Below are 18104 nucleotides of genomic sequence, written 5' to 3'. Positions count from 1 at the left end.
GTAGGTTTCTAGAGGAGATTAGTTACATGCAAGCTGTGGTTATAGGGAAGGACATGTGGTTTGGTACAGTCCTATTGTTGTTTGGGAAAGGGGTTGAGAGATCCATGGTAGAGATGGAGAAGACCTTTGGAAAGCAGGGATGTGTTGTACAGGTGTGCCTTCTCTATGGTATGCTGTGCTGTAATAACGAGAGTTCTCTTTTGGAAACAGATTAGAGTCTTTGTTGTGAGACAGGAGCACTTGAAGTATTGGGATGTGTGCTGCTCATAGGGTGAGAGACTATGGGTAGTTGTGGCAACCCTGATCACAAGGAGGAAAGCTTCTGAATGCAAGACTCATGTGAGAGAGTCTTTCGATGTATGCCTGGATTTATTTGTGGATGCCGAGTCTAGTTTCCACTTGGTTCTCAGTATATGGGCTCTGCATAGACCGCCTACCTCCCCTTCAGTACAGTTTGGACTCCCCTTTTTTTTGGCTGTCTCACGAGGATACCAACCTTGTTATCCGGTCAGATCTTCTTAGCCTCTACACACATTGCACATGGATCACACCCCCGGAGCTCCCCACGAAGATGCACTTTTACAGAGACCACTTCTCACTCTCACTGAGGATGGATTCATCCAGCAGCCGGGCTACTTGAGTGTTCACATGTCCCATGCCATGCGGATTGCGATTGGCTAGATATGGGTTTCTTCCCACCGCCTCAGAGTGGAGACAGGTAGAGTTGAGCGCATCTTCAGAGCCGGGAAGCTCGTACGGACACCCAGAGAGGAGAGGATCTGCCAACTATGCCACACAGAGGTTGAGACGGAGGAGCAATACATATGCCGCTGCCCAGTATACTATGAGATCAGCGGGAGGTTTCCCTGTCTATTTCGTGAGGGATTCGGTCCACTTTCCAGGATCATTGACTTCCAGGACCAGCGTTGCATGGGCCTCTTCCTGCTTGAGCTCCGCAGACATAGAGACACCTTCTTGAGACATAGGCCCCAGCCACCACGCCCCCTCCCTCGGTAGCCAACCATCACGAGTTTCTTCCGAACCCAGGAGGTGGAGGACACCGACATAGTGGATCTTGTGGACCCTCCATGAGCTGCTCTGGACCTACCTCGCCCGAGAGGAGTTACCTCGGACCGAGCCTTTGCACTCCAGCGTGCCCGACGCCCTTGACCCCCCCGTCGGCCACGATCACCTCATCAGCTCCAGATCCAAGACATGCTCCACCGCCATCGAGCTACCTTTCCACATGACATAGCTGAGGGAGCATACTCGTCAAGCCCATGCTTGACATTTTGGAGAGTGGTATACCATCTACTCGGAGCTGATGTTGCTCCCATGTTTTTATGTTCTTAGTTTTCCATGACGAGTTTCCATGGACAGTTTTGTATCACCCCAGTGAGATAGCTATATTTATGTTCTCATTTTGTTTTATTTTCCATTCCATGATGAGATATGCCATGGACATTATTGTACCACTTTGGTCTCATAGGCCCATTGGGTCTTTAGTAGACGCTTAATATATCTTTCTTTCTTTCTTTCTTTCCTTGGATCACGCGCATCACAAGCCCTAAGTGACCATCCATATGGCAACTTTTGTGGAGGTGGACATAGTTCTCTCTCTCTCTCTCTCTCTCTCTCTCATGTTCCATGTTCTTGGTATTCCATGATGAGATTCCATGGACAGTTTTGTATCACCCTAGTGAGATATCTTTGTTTTGTTTCTCTCACCAGATGGTTTTATCACCTGCCTGGCATACATGGATGTACACCTATCACATGGGATACGTTGTGCCATTGGACAGATCCGGACCTCATCACACCAGTTGTGGATTGAGACAGGGCGATATGTGCATCATATCTTGGATGACCGCATTTGTTAGCTATGCTACCAGGAGGCAGAGTTAGAGGAGCACTACATTTGTCGATGTACATTCTATTATGAGATCTGAGGCAGATATCATTGCCTCTTTCGAGAGGGTTTTGGGTCGTTACGCAGGGTCATGGAGTTTGAGGATCAGAGATGCCTGGGATTGTTCCTACTTGAGCTCAGGAGACAGAGAGATCCTCTTGGCAGACAGGAGACTGAGCCATATTTACCTAGACAGAGGATCATGATAGATTTATTCAGCACCAGCACCAGCACCAGCAGCCCAGCCCACACACCTCCTGATACCTCGTCCATCTGGCCATTAGGACAACAGCCACGCCCCCAGGGAGTCACCATTGATAGAGCAGTCATCTTGTGTCGTGCTCGTTTGCCACGCCCACCAAGATCCTGACCATGGCATCCTCACCATCGCTAGATCATAGCCATTATTGCTCGGCATCGAAGGTGCCTACCTCACTTCTACGACCTCTCCATTCTAGACAGCCCCATGGCGGAGATATTTGATCTGAGGAGAGGGCAACACTTCCACTTCAACTGATCAGCATACATGGATCTACTTGATATACATTTTCCAGTATTTTCTACTCAGTATCATCTAGGAGTCTTACTTACAGTTCTTATAACTCTAAGATAGTTAGTTATTGTACTTTTGAGTTTCATTTGGTTGTTCTCTTTGATGAGACACCAACTTTAGATGTACTCTCAGTTTTGGTCTCATAGGCCATCATGGCCTCTTAGAGACGTTAATACATTTTTTCATTTCATTTCTCTTTCTTCTTTCACCTCAACATGGTGAGAGATGCTATTAACAGGATGCAGACTGGGAGAGCACAGGATCATGATGGACTCCTCACCGAACATTTCTCCCATGCTGGGGACAAGCTAGCCCCTTTACTGGTTCACATGCTTAACATGGCTTTATGTGAGGGCTTCCCTGTCAGCTGGTCATCGAATACTATTGTACCTATCTTGAAAGCAGGTGACCCCATGGACCGCAACAACTACAGGACTATCATGATTGGTCACACCTTGGCCAAGATTTATGGTTCGATTTTGGAGCATGAGCTTAGTAGATGGTCTGAGAGCAGAGACACAGCATTGGGGCAGGCAGGCTTCAAGAGAGGGCACTCCACACTAGATCATATTTTTTACACTACGGTGGATCATTGAGGGGGGGAGAGCTCACGGACATCGGATATACTGTTGCTTTGTGGATTTCCGCAAAGCTTTTGATTACGATATCATATGGTACCATACCGTACGAACCATACGGTACGAATGGGTTCATACCGATACGAGAAACAACTATGGAAGTAGGCAGCAGGGTGGAAGATGGATTGGTCTGCAAAATAGGCGAAGCTAGAGGAAGCATCCCCTGAGGGTAGGTACACATACTCAATACCTCATTAAGCCCTCAGATCATTTCCAAAGGCCTAGCAACAGGCATGATCAGTTCTGACAGGTGACAAGATGTTGTGTCAAGGTTAAGGGAAAGCAAGCATGGGGACACCAGTGAACAGATGCTTAGTTCTTCATCAAAGACTTGGAAGTGGAGATCAAGAGTGAAGGTGTTCAGACCAAAAATATGAGTCAGCAGCAGTCAAAGTCAATAAGCAGTAGCAGTTCAAAGTTAAGTCCAGGGAGGAAGGATGACAAAGTGTCCACCTTGTCATTAAATCTAGCAGAAGGGAATGTCATGTGGAGATCAAGAGTGAAGGTGTTCAGACCAAAAATATCAGTCAGTAGCAGTCAAAGTCAATAAGCAGTAGCAGTTCAAAGTTAAGTCCAGGGAGGAAGGATGACAAAGTGTCCACCTTGTCATTAAATCTAGCAGAAGGGAATGTCACGTGCACGCCCGTGCCAATCTTCGGCGTGAACTAGCTTAATCCCTGATTAGGACAATAGTTAGGACAAGTATTTAGGTCAACATCAGTATCAGAAGCATCTTCATCAGCATTATCATTGTTATCATCATCAGCAGTGCCCGATATCATCATGATAAGCAGCACAGCACCATCATCATCACCATCAGCATTAGCTAAAGCATAAGCATCATCAATAGGGGCTGGGAACCCTGTCAACAGCCAGCAGCACTGCTGTCGGCAGCCATCAGGGGTCCCAATAGCAAGCGACTGATGCCCAAGCAGTGGCCAACAGCAAGGGGCAAATAAAACACAGCATTGAATATACTAAAAAGGTTTTCTTGTCCATCAGAAGTGGCCAACTGCAAGGATGCTGGCTGACTGTAGCCTCAACCTAATACCCATTGAAGGGAAACCCGTAGGTGCTTACAAGCATAAGAGACTGTTGCTACAGCAAGTGACTGATGCCCAGCCAATGGCCAACAGCAAGGGGCAAATGAAACACAGCATTGAATATACTAAAAAGCTTTTCTTGTCCATCAGAAGGGGCCGACTGTAGCCTCAACCTAATACCCACTGAAGGGAAACCCGTAGGTGCTTACAAGCATAAGAGACTCTTGCTACAGCCAATGACCTCCAAGAGAGATGCAAGAATGAGATGAAAAGTGAGGGGAAGGGTGTGCACCCTTATATATCCCTCCTATGAGCTGGTCGGCCAACTGTAGCAGGCCAACAACTATCATGTAGCATAAAAATGCTATAAAATGCCTTAAAAATGATAGAAAAATGTCTAAATAATATCTCCTAAATATGCCAATGCAGGGTCTCATAAAATGACTAGTATGAGCATGAAAAGGTGATGTAGATCCTCTGGAGATGATATATAATCCAACAATGATGGCTGAGCCTAAATGCTCTGATACCAATGCATGCAGAAGCCTTGCTCACTTGATCCTCAGTCTTAAGCCTGATTAAGAAACATTGATGCATATTAACACTCATAGACAACGAGAGGTTGGCCTAACCAAAAAGGGTGACCTCTGGCCTTCTACTAACTTCTAATGACTTATGACCTTCTATGAAAAGGAGATAATTACAATGAATGCTTAATGATCCTATATATAGCAATTCGTAACCAAGTCGGTTTTGCCTATTTTTCCCACAAAACATTGTCCAAAAAGTCATATTTTGTGTCCAAACTATGCCCAAAAGGTGTCCCAACTATTGGGCTACGTCTTGGGCACTTCCAAACGCCTGTGGGGCTGCAAAATAAGCTCCAATCCCGCCTATAAATCTGCCCATATATTTGCTAATTAGGATAAGCATGTCCATGAGCATCGGGATTAACAGATGCACATGACAAGTATCATCCCCCAATAGATGATATACCACTCTCCAAAATATCAAGCATGGGGCTAATAAGTATGGCCGAGAGGTCTCCCTCAGCTACGTCGCTTGGAAAGGTAGCTCGATGGCAATGAAGCATGCCCTAGATCCGGAGATGATGAGGGGATCGCAGCCAATGGTCTATAGAGCTGTGAGAGAAAGAAAGAAAGAAAGTTGTATTAACGTCTTCAAAAGGCCAAAATGACCTATGAGACCAAAAGGTTACATCATATCCATGAGATACATCATCCTGGGTACAAAATAGTAATAAAGAAAGGTAACAAAAATCTAGAACTATAAAATATGATTTAGGTACATGAGCAGAGAGCTCTCATATCACCCTAATACATCCCTCATGGGCCGCTGTGACATTGGTGCTCAAGTGGTAAAAGTGGGCTGGCGCGAGAAGGTCCAGCGATGATGGAAGACGATGGCCCGGATCCTCTTGTGGTGGTGTGGCCGTGGGCAAGGTGTCATGTGCACACCCAGCAGGTGTACAAGTGGCATGGCATCATCAAGCATCCATAAACATCATTATTCAAGCATTTTCAGGATATGCAAACATATGTTTGAGGCTGTTTTCAGCACCAACATCAGTACATTAGCCATCTTCAGCACATAAAGGCATTTAAAGCATTTATGGTATGTAGTCGGGGCTGTTATGATCAGCCGACAGCACCTCTACAGCAGCCGACAGCATCCATGAGCATTTATTGCATTTATTGTAGGTCATGGAGTCCGGATACCTGGCCGACATCAGTTTATCTGCCCGACCAGCAGCACTTACCCATATATAAGCCATCACATCAGTTCAGTCCAAGCATCTCAGCTTCTCTTCAGCGCTTCCTTCCTAGGAGACAAGGGAAGTCAGCAGGACAGCAGTTCACAGTCATTATAGGCAGCACATTCAGTCCACGGTCTCATCTCTCCTCAGCGTTTCTCATCCATGGAGCAAGGGAGAAGCAGATCAGCAGTTTAGCCAGCATATTCAGCACATAGTTCATCATTCCTACCTCCTACATAGAGGGAAGCCGTCAACATCGAAGGGTGGACCTCAACATTGGAGCAAGGAACAGTCCTCATCATCAGCATTCATCATATCCCTCTCATCCCGAGAAGGATCTTCATCTAGGACAGCATCATAGATCTATTTCTAGATCTTCATTGTAACGATTCATTTGAATATAGTTGCATTGCATTGCATTGACACTAATTGTCTATCTCTTAAGCATCATTAACTGAAGTTTAGTTAGCCTAAGGTTGTGATTACTACGATCAATCTCACATGTCACACGAGGGCCATGGGGTCTGGGGCATCGAGCTCTGCATAACTCAATGGCTCTATCGAGTGTCACACCTCTTGACCAAGCTCCTGCACTAGCCTATGGTCTAGGTATGATGGGTGGATCGGCCCTTGGAGTGCTGGTGTGGAAGAAGGTGAGAGCTCTTGTGCCGGTCCTCTAGCAAGAACGGCTGATCTGGATCTCACTAAGGACTCCCTGTGTCTATGGAGCTCTAGAAGAAAAAGTCCTAGGCATCTCTGATCTGAGAAGTCCATGATCTTGGAAAGTGGTCCGAACCCAGCTCGGAAGAGGCAGTGGAATCTCCCCCAAATCTCATAGTATACACGGCATCGACATATGTAATGATCCTCTGTCACGGGCTCTGTGACAGAGCTGGCATATCCTGTCTGCTAGTGTGGCCACCTTAGGCCCATATCTGGTAGTCTCCACTCAGCTGGTGGGACGAGGTGCGGATCTAGCCGATCGCACACCTCACCCCAAAGGATAGGTGTGGTGAACTCCATGTCCTCTGAGTATCTAGTCTAACAATGTCCTTCTTGATAACATTGTTCTGCTCTATGCGGCTGAGAGCAAATGACGGCGCCTCTATGCTGTACTGGAACGTGGGGAGTGCCTCCATATGCATACCGTGCATGCCAAACCAAGTGCCTACCTGTGCATACCAGCACTCTATATCTCCCTCAAGTGTCAACTATCTGGAGGACTCCAGGGCTAGCCGGGGGTATCTATCAAGTGAAAGCTCCCATAGCTTGTGCCAATATGTCACTGTCTCGAATAGAGCCTGTCACTATCGGTGCAGCCCCCATCTCTCCCCGCACAATCTCATGTGGCACTGATGGCTTACTCCTAATCATGCGTGAGATCATCGCCACTAGGGGCCTCTCCATCGGCTTCCACCCATCATATACCTCCTCTCGGCTGGCTCTCCCCTCTATCTCCTCCTGTGGTATAAGCTACGACCCCATATGGGAGCACCATACACTAGTGCAGGTGTAACTAGAGTATCAAATAGCCAAAGCTTCATCCTCGGCTCCTGAAACTGTATCTGTGAGCATTGCCTCTCTAGCAAGCCAAGGGCTGCATATCCCCTCATGAATCTAGCTTCGGCCGCCTTCCGCATCGAGAACTGAGGTCCAGCAAAAGTGATCCCAAGGTATACATATGAGGTAACATACTCCATAGGCTTTCCATTGTATGTAAATTGTACTACAGATCTACTTGTCCACTGTGAGGAGGTGTTAAAGATCATGACCTTGGTCTTTCCAAGGTTCATAGTGAGGTCCCGGTCCTCAAGGCATCCAAATGCCTCTACAGCCCTTCTGGTGAATCAGAAATAAGAACAATATCATCTGCATACAAGAGGATCGGTATCAGGACTCCTGCCAAATGTGCTCTTGGTCCTCCCTATCTGTCTATGTAATCCAAGATCTCGTCAATGTATAGACCAAATAAAGTAGGAGACAAGAGGCAGCCCTGCTTCACCTCGATAGTGCTGTGTATGATCTCTGAGTTACCTCCCAGAGCCCGTACTCTGCCTATGACTGACTCATAGAAAGTAATGATCCCCCAAAGTATCTCTATTGGCACTCCCATATCTTGCAATCTCCTCATCAATCTGCCTGTGGGACGGTCGATTTCGTACGGTACGAGTTTTTTTTTTCCCCCCTTCCCCTTTCCTCCCCCCTCCCCCTTGAGAAAAAAATTCCAAATGCTAAAAAAAATATAGAAATCTTGCTTAACGAAGATCCCAAATGCCCATAATACTTCGCAACTTTCGTGTCCACTCAGTATTCCATATGGGATTGCTGAGAGACCTAAAAAATCTGGCAAGGTAGACTGGTAGGGTACACTTGATTGGTAGGATGAGAGAATCTTGCTACATCACTTGGAGATCCCTGGTATAGGTAGGCGAGACAGTCAAATCCTCAAGTTATGTACGAGGGAGAAGATTTGGACATGGCCATTTTGATCTAGAGAGGAGTCCCTAAATCTATCACCCTAGATGCATTGCTCATATTTGTGCAAGGACGGTCCCTTAGTCATAAACGCTACATTGGGAGACCTTTGGTATTGCACTACCCATGCAGGTTCTTTCTTGGAGACAATTGGGAGATCCAACTGGGAGAGACACATCTCCATGTTCTGGTTCCTCAAGCACTGTAGACTCCTCCCCCCCAACCTTCCCTCACATCCAAGCTTGAAGCTCCATAGTTTGTAAGTGTTAAAAAAAAACCATATTTTATTGTACAGTATCGGAAAATATCATATCGTACCAAAAATTCTTGTATGGTATCGTATTTTCGTACCGTGACAACTATGCCTACTTCCTGCTGGAACTATGCACCTTCCTTGGAACGTAGCTTAGTGTGCACCTTCCTTGGGACATAGCTTAGTGGGTTGAGCCTTAATGCTTTGATACCAATGTTGCATGCACAGAAGCCTTGCTTTACTGATCCACAACCCTAAGCATACTTAAGAACATTGATGCTAATTAACTTAGATTAAGACACAGAGAAGAGAGAGATTAGTATTCAGGGTTTTCTTGTATTACTATGGTACAAAAAGGTAAATGATGCTTGTACATGATTGAGGCTTGTGGTCAGCCCCATAGGGGTTGACCCTAGCCCTTCTACATGATGTTCTACTGAATGCTAGATGACTTATGAATGAACTGAATTACTGAATTATGACTTGTCTTATGCTGAAAATGATTAGATGCTTATATATGTGGGAGATGCTGCAGTCGGCCAGCAGAGCCCCTGTCGGCCTGTTTGTGTGGACAAGTTCTATGCTGAAAGTTTGCATTTAATGCTGTGCTTACATTCCTGTGCTCCCCATGCCTGTTGCTGCCTTCAGTAGCTCTGGCCGCCTACTGTGGGACCCCTGATGGCTGCCGACAGGGTTCTCAACCCCTTCATGGTGATTATGCTGATGGTGCTGCTACTTATGATGATCATGTTGATGACCATGCTGATGATGATGATGTAGATGCTGCTAAAGGTGATGTTCTTGATGCTTGTGGTGATGATGATGGTTCTAATGATAAGGATGTTTTTGCTACTGATGCTGACACTATATGTTGTCCTCACTGCTACACTAATTAGGGATTAAGATCGTTACTGCACAGAGTTAGCCATGGCACGGGCATGCACGTGACAATTTCGCTCATCTAGGTCTTGCTCCCACCCCTACCCATATACCATCCTACAATCCTCCCCAAGTTAGTGACTCCATGAAGCTGCCTTTTTTGCTTCATGAGTTGATGTCACCGTGCTTGGTGTTTCTATCTCCTCAATCATGGCATGCTATCATACATGGTCTTTCTACACTCAGTTATTGCTGGAAGGAGCCGGTGTGTGGATGGCTATCTCCACACCTCACATGGTGGACCCTGCTTTGAGAAGCATATTGGATGCTCGGGCTCGTCTTATCATCATCCATTGCATGACTCCATCTATACAGGCACAGTTTGTCTCTACATGGAGTAATACTGATCAGATGTGGACGGAGATCCAGAGGAGGTGTGGGAGAGTTTCGACAGTGAAGATTGCCAAATCGGAGTGAGATCTAGAGAAGCTTACAATCAACGAGTCAGATAACTTGATTGAGAAGATTGGAGAGTTCACCCAAATCAAGGTGCAGCTTGAGGAGTACGGGAGCACCATCAACAATCCCATCCATAAGCTTCTTGGTAAATTGCGTGCTTCCTTTGATTCTTTTAAGGATACTATTTATTTCCGTGATCCTCTCTCCCCTTTTGAGGAAGTTGTGATTTATCTCCACGACAAGTGCATGCTTTGTGGAAAAGGCAAGTGGGAGTTTGCTTTTGTTGCCTCTGACAAAGGCAAAGGCAGAAAAAGGACCAACAACAACAACAACAACAACAAAAACAAAAACAAAGGCAAAGGCAAGGGTAAACAGGATTCAAAGGAGTCCAAGAACAAAAGCAATGAATGTGATTACTGTGGCAAGATAGGCCATATTGAGGCTTGCTGCTTTGCTCGTCGTAATGACTCTCAAGCAGCCAAAGCCAAGTATAAAGGCCAGGATGCTTCTAAAGCATCTAACAAGGACAATACCAAAGACGAGCAAGGACAAAGTTTCAGAGGAGGGATCTGCTAAAGTTGCATACATGGTAGTCACAGATTCATCCACTTCTTCACAGGATTCACTCCTCGTTATGAGAGAGATGACTTCTCCAGAAGAGGGCAGTGGCACACCTGAAGTGGTGGAATGGGTTGGTGATAGTGGTGCTTCTGTCCACATGACCAATCAAGCCCATATCTTAGAGGACTACCAGACTCTCTCTTCTTTAGTTCATATCGGCGACAACTCTTTCTTTTCTATCATCACCAGTGTGGTAATGTTCTTTGGGTTCCTTTGTGTCACGTGCATCCCGCACTTGGATGCCACGTAGACATATCCTACAGAAGGTGTAGGACCTGGGATGGTAAACTAGTCCCATGTGAACCCAGTCCGGGACGAGTCAGCCAGGGTTTCATCCCAGTCATCCGAGGTCAGGTGTGCATTGTCCTACACATGAAACAGTGCCAGTCCGCGTTGTGAGTCTCCCTCTGGAATGATGTCAGTGACTCTGTGTATCTAGTATGATACCGAATGCTAGAACACTGTGTAGACAGTTAGGGTTTGCATTTAGGAAAAGGGGCCAGCCCATGGGCTACCCCAGGAACTCTTGTGGGCATGGGGAAAGTATAGGACAATCCCCATAAGGGCCAGGAAGGCCCTGGCTATACCCACCAGCCATGGGTAGGTCATGGGAAGGCTGTAGGACAGTCCTAGGGGCTTTGCAAGGATAGCCGACTAGTTATCCAGCCCTAGGAGGGCTGTAGGGCAAGTGTGGGGCAGCCCATACAGGCTGCCCAGCCTCCAGTACAGCAGGCAGTGCCCAGCCCCCCTATATCCATGCGTCTAAGTGCCCAGCCATATTATTAGTCATGCGCAACATTTAATCTGAATTTGTGCTGTATTTTCCAGTCGTGGAGTATTTTGAGACAGCCGACTGCTTTTAGCCACCCGATTGCTGTCTAGAAGGGGTATAAATACCCAGCCCACAAGTCATTCTATTCATCTCATCATTTGCCAAGTGCTGAAGCTGAAGCAAGGGCCAAGACAGCCTAGATCAAGCTAACGCAGAAGGGGTCAAGGATTGAAGGTCAAGGGCAGAGATTCATCTCAGCCAAGAAGGTTCAGTCAGTCTTTTATTTCAGTATTTTACATCATTCTAATAAAAGCAAATACACCATTTGTGGTGGGAGCCCTACAAATGGTATTCGGGACCCAATATTGTGTCCTCTCTCTCTCTCTCTCTCTCTCTCTATTTTTCTGCACATTTTCATTCAGTTTTGTGCGTTAATTTCGTCGCGACAAGTGTGCTGTTTTTTGAGCATTGAAGTTACCGATCTCCCCCGAAGCTTCCGCATATTACACTCTGCCACCTTACATGATGTTTTATATGTACCACGAATTTCCAAAAATCTGTTTTCTATATACAAAGCTTCTCAAAAGGGACTTGGTGTGTACTTTGGTGATGAGGTTATTGAAGTGATCGACAGAAATACTCTCTCGGTTGTTGGCAATGGAGTCCATGATGGGGGTCTTGACAACATCACCAACTTTTCTTCCTAGATTCCTCGCACGGACGACATATTTATCAACTTTTCTCTCCCGTGATGGCTTTGGTTTTTGAGGCAGATACTTCCATGTGGCATTCTCGCCCCGGTCATGTACCCATTGCTACCTTACAGAAGTTCCATTCTCAACAGGTTGTCAACGGACTACCTTAGCTCAGGTCTCTTTCACACATTTGCTCATCCTACATAATGAGCAAGCATCATCGAGATGCATTTCTAGAGGAGGCCACTCATCAAGCAACCCGAAGACTGGAGCTTATACATGCAAGATCTTGCTGGACCCATGGAGGTTGAGTCTCTTGGAGGGGCTCGATATTTTCTTCTTGTGGATGATTTCACTCACAAAGTCTGGGTATGTTTTTTGGCTCGCAAGTCAGATGCTTTTGCCAGTTTCAGGACTTGGATCGCGATGGTGGAAACACGCTACGCATGATAGAGTTGATGAACCTACACCTCATGTTCAGACAGACATTGGAGTTAATGGTTGCACTTTTAAGTTGAAGTCTTTTTAAAGTTTAGCTTAATGTTTGGTTCTGGCTCTTCTTAAGTGCTTTAGGTCTAGAGTTTACAACTCTTTGTTTTGCTATTTTGTGTTGTTGTTTAGTATCTCAGCTCGAAAGGTTTAAGTTCTTATTAAGAAGAAGTGTGTGTATGCTTTTGTGTGTGTGTTTTTTATTTTTTATTTTTTAAAGTTTCATTCATTCATTTTCTTGTTTCTTGTTTCTTGTTTTTTTTTTGGGGGTTTTTTTTTGTTTGTTTGTTTTGTTTTGTTTGTTTTTGTTTTTTTGTTTTTTTTTTTGGTTTTTTTTTGGTTTTTTTTGGTTTTTTTCTTAATTAAAAGTCTTCGTTTGATATTATCTTTTGATTTCCTCTCCATAGTAGCTAGGTTTGTTAGTTTATTTATTTTTGATCTTTCAAATGCTTTATTTTTGTCTTTGTCCTTCTTCACTATTATTTCTTTCTCAAATCTCTCAATTCGTAAGTTCAGATTTTTCTGACCTTATGAAGGTATATATAAGCATTGAAGGTCCCAAAAGGTATATATCAGAATACGTGAAGTTTCCATACCCGGAGCAGTAGTCATGCCTTGACTAGTAGCCACACCCACCCTACCTTCATCGCGCAAGGACCAACCTCCACCCTAGGGGCATCATGCTTGCACCACAAGGGCATTGAAGGAAGGAAAAACACAAGCAATTAAGAAGCAGCATTAGGAAGGTCAAGATCCTCAGCATTTAGCCCATGGAAGTTAGGTCCTCAAAGGAGTGTCTTAGTGGCTTCCCCGAGAACAGGAGTAGCTGCCTTAGTTAGGTGCCTTGATCAACCTCAGTTATCAGGGGTTAAGGGACAAGGGTACGCAAGTATGGGGGCATCATTGGAACAAGATGCATCATTAAGCATTAAGCTGTCCCAAGAGAAGGTGCATAGATCTATAAGAAGAATGCAACAAAGGTAGCATCCGAGGTGGTTTGCAGCAGGCTAAGTTGGAGGAAAGCATTCTCTGGGAGTGTGTGCTCAGAATTAGTACACCAATTAACTCTCAGTTCAGTTCCAATAGCAACGCAACAGGCATGATCGAAGGTTTTTAGAAATAAGGATCTTCAAACAAGGGGTTTTTTGAAATAGATAATGTGCTACACGCACACAAGACTAGCTTCGAGGTTTGGGGAAGCTTGGAGCTAGGTAGGCTGATTGGCGAGCTGAGCTAGGGATAGACTAATGGGCGGGCGCCCAAGTGTGGACGCCTGATGGCCGGCCAAGAGCTTATAAAAGGGTGGCCAAGGTTAGTCATTAGTATATAGAGTCTCGCGTGTCTTTGTGAGAGCTCTATGGTCAAGAGCTTGGATCTAGTGCAGACGTGCACCTGCTGTATGTAGCCGAGGCCGGCAGCAGTCTCGAGGAGGGTAGCTTCATGGCGGTATGGAACGTCACGAGGTAGAGATTGGTCAGTACGTCCATCTAGTTAGCTTAGCTCGTGGCTCGGTGGGGATAACCAAGACTTGTGGGCTTGCCCACGGTTGTCAAGGTTGGGAGGTGAGTTAGGCCTGCACCCCCTTCATGTTTGTTTGGTTTGTTTGCAGGTTTCGAGTCTTGTACCAGGAACGTTCTACGAGGAGATCCTATTGATAGTGGTATCAGAGCAAGCCTCGAGAACGAGCAAGTCGGTAGGTAGAGAAGATGAGGTCTAAGAAAAGGTATGAGTTTATGAAGATTGCCGTTTTTTCTGTTTATACTACTGTTTTTCAAATTGAGCATGTTGCTTTTGCATCATAGGAACCCGTGATGAAGATTGTGGTCTAGTATGGGTTGTTTGCTTTGCAAAGAAGGATTGGATGTCTTTGCAACTGTATGAACAGTTTGAGAGAGGAAAAACAAAAGGCCTGTTGGCTGTTTTTTGTAAGAGAGAGAACGAAAGAAAGAAAGAAAGATATATTAAGCGTCTACTAAAGACCTGTTGGAATTAGGGTTGCAGGAATGCACACACAACTTCAAGAAGATGAGGAAGCTTGAGCACAACACAGTAGTGTATTATGAGTGCCAAAAATAAAAGATAACCAGTCCTAGAAGATAATGGGCGTATATACAATGCACGGGGGAAAAAACCTCCTAGTGAGGGAAAAAGTGCCCCGGCGGTCCTAAGTGTGTTCACACACATCACTACTATAATATGGTAACAAATCCCCCCTGGAGTGATGCGGTGAACAAGAGCTAGCACTCATGTATAGGGAAGTGTCTAGCTATGTGGACGAATCCACAAAAGGGAGTAAGCCCAAAGCTTTGCGAAAAGCTTCGAACTTCTCACGAGGCAGAGCCTTTGTGAAAAGGTCTGCAAGGTTATCCTGTGTTGGCACATAAGCCAAACTGATCTCTCCTGCAGAGAGTCTCTCCCTGACATAATGGTAGTGCACCTCAATGTGCTTCGTACGAGCATGGAACACTGGGTTCCGCGCAACTGCCAATGCGCTCTGACTGTCAGTGAAGATGGTGGTGGCAGATGGCTGCCCAACACCCAAATCAGCCATAAGGCGTCTGAGCCACACACACTCAACCGTAGCTGTGAAAGCTGCCCTGTACTCAGCTTCACAACTAGAAGTGGCCACAGTAGGCTGCTTCTTGCTCAACCATGATATGCATGAGCTTCCAAGCATGAAGCAAAAACCACTCGTGGACACGCGTGTGTCATAACAACCAGCCCAGTCAGAATCTGAAAAAGCATGTAAATCTGGCGGCAATGATCCCCCCTTGGGATAAAACAACCCAAGATGCCGAGTACCACTCAAATAGCGAAAGATACGCTTCACTGCCTGCCAATGCTTAATGCCTGGGCTATGCATAAATCTGCTCACCTGTGAGACTGCAAACTGAATGTCTGGCCTCGTAATGCATACATAAATGAGGCAACCAACAGCTGTCTGATAGAGTGTGACATCAAAGTGATCTCCAGCATCATGAAGACTCAACTTCAAACCTGTCTCCATTGGAGTAGCAATAGGCTTGCAGTCTTCAAGGCCAAATCTCCGCAACAATGTTTCAATATACTTTGTCTGACACAAAGCAATACCTCCATCACACTGCTTAAATTGTATCCCCAAATAATGATGCAAATGCCCCAAATCTGACATCTCAAAAGAGGCATTCAAATCAGCCTTAAAATCAGCAATATGACTCTCATTTGGTCCTGTGAGCAGCATGTCATCGACATAGAGAGCAATGATTAGATGTACACCATCCACACGTTTAACATACAAAGTGCTTTCTGTTGGACTATTCTGAAACCCATGTGCAGTCAAATATGCATGTATTTTTTCATACCAAGCTCGTGGAGCTTGCTTTAAACCATATAAAGCCTTTTTTTAACCTGCACACTTTGTTTTCCTGCCCTCTTTGAACAAAACCACGAGGCTGCGATACATACACCTCCTCATGCAAATCTCCATTTAAGAACGCAGTCTTTATGTCCAGCTGATGTACATTCCAACCATTATGAGCTGCTAATGCACAGATGCTACGAACAGTGGTCATACGACATGTGGGAGCAAAAGTCTCATCAAAATCAATGCCCTTCTCTTGAGCATAACCTTTTGCAACAAGCCTAGCCTTATGGCGATCCACTGTGCCATCAGGCTTACGCTTCAATTTGTATACCCACTTAGTGCCAATGGCCTTCTTGCCAGGGGGCAAGTCACATAAAGACCATGTACCATTCTTCATAATAGCATCGTATTCTGCTTGCATAGCAGCCATCCAATTTTCTGAACTTTGTGCCTCATCAAATGAAACAGGCTCACTTTCATCGCACATACTAGAAACAGCCAATGCATAACAATCTGACGCATAAGAGGCACCATGAGAGCCAGAACGAGTGCGACTAGACAAAGGGGCATCCAACTTGCTGTCACGCAAAGTCTGCACCAGCCATCTAGGCATATTCCTAGAGCCCTCAATCTCTTGTCTCTCATCCTCAAGTGCATCATGCACATCTGCATCAGATATAGGCTGATCTGTGCCATCATTTAAAACCTGCATAGGCTGAAAAACTGCCTCATGAGGTATTGCACTTGACTGTGCACCACTGAAAAGAGGCAACAATGTATCATAGACATCACGTGAGCTGATATCTGTCTCCTTAGTACATGAAACCAAGGGCTGAACTGCATCTTCCACAAATACAACATCACGGCTAACCAAAATGCGCTTTGTCTGTGGATGATACAAACGATAGCCTTTGCTCTCAGCACTATATCCAACAAAAATACATTTGACAGCTTTGTCATCCAATTTTCTGCGATGTTGCACAGGCACTAACGCATATGCCAGGCAACCAAAAACACGTAAATGGCCAACAGATGGCTTGCGGCTATGCCAAGCCTCATATGGAGTGACAACCTGTAATGCTTTGGTGGGACACCTGTTTAGTACATAAGTGGCACACATGACAGCCTCAAGCCAAAAACCATGTGGTAGACTTTGACTCTTAACCATACATCTTGCCATTTCCATGAGAGACCTGTTTTTTCTCTCAGCCACACCATTTTGCTGTGGTGTATACGGCACTGTACATTGGTGTTTTATCCCACGCTCAGCCAGAAATGCATTAAATTCTGAAGACATATACTCCCCCCCTCGATCTGAACGGAGGGTGCCCATCTTACTTTCTGACACATTTTCAGCCATAAGCAAAAACTGTTTGAAGCACAAAAACACTTCGGACTTTGCCTTCAAAGGATATACCCATGCATGCCTGGTAAAATCATCAATGAAAGTCACGAAGTAAAGGTAGTTTCCAAATGATGGAGTTTGCATGGGACCACAAACATCACTGTGAACAAGCTGCAATCTGCGTTCAGCTCTCACTGATCCATCTTTGGGAAAGGAAGCACGCTGCATTTTACCCAATATGCAGCCCTCACAAACATGCTTGACAGGTGCCTCAAGCTTAGGCAAAGAAGACACCATTTCAGATTTCTGCAGGCGCAGCAAACTTGCAAAATTCAGATGACCAAAACGTGCATGCCACAGTTTTGCATCTGAAATAGCCTGCGTATCCATAATAGCACATGCTGAATCCTCTACACATTTGCCATCCATATTGAGCTTATACAGCCCTCGACATAGTGAACCAGATGCTACAATGATGTCACCACAAGAGAGATCATGAACAGTACATCTGTCATCCACAAATTTTACAACCAAACCTGTTTTGGCAAATGCGGAGACTGACAGCAGATTCTTTTTGATCCCTGGCACATACAATGCATCAAAAAGTGTAAAGGTGTTGCCATTTGCAACATTCAGCACAATCTGTCCAACTCCTTCAACGGGATAAGAGGAGTTATTGGCACAAGTGACAGTATTCCCTGTGGGAGCAGACTCAAGGAAAGTGAATAAACTGCGCTGCGAGGTGATATGCTTAGTGGCACCACTGTCAAAGTACCATACATCTGAATCTACTGCAGACATACATGTGTCATGCAAAGATGGGTCATAACTGCACTGCGCATTGAATGCCCAT

At 45.4% G+C, this 18104-nt stretch overlaps 2 protein-coding genes across 2 annotated transcripts in view; one reads left to right on the top strand and one right to left on the bottom strand.

Annotated features, from left to right (window-relative positions):
- The window catches only part of LOC147627877 (uncharacterized), a 50354-nt gene that overhangs the window by 13229 nt on the left and 19021 nt on the right, over positions 1-18104 (top strand). The window lies entirely within an intron of this gene.
- The window catches only part of LOC147627878 (uncharacterized), a 30513-nt gene continuing 16174 nt past the window's right edge, over positions 3766-18104 (bottom strand). The window contains exon 2 of the mRNA XM_086815054.1: positions 3766-3962. Within this exon, the coding sequence (XP_086671180.1) occupies positions 3766-3962 (197 nt within the window). The remainder of the gene's footprint in view (positions 3963-18104) is intronic.

Source organism: Cibotium barometz, chromosome 20, assembly GCF_041138505.1.
Source record: "Cibotium barometz isolate CiBa-2024 chromosome 20, ASM4113850v1, whole genome shotgun sequence".
NCBI classification, from domain to species: Eukaryota; Viridiplantae; Streptophyta; class Polypodiopsida; order Cyatheales; family Cibotiaceae; genus Cibotium; species Cibotium barometz.
Note: the sequence above shows the minus strand (reverse complement) of the source record. Positions and strands in the feature narration are given on the sequence as shown.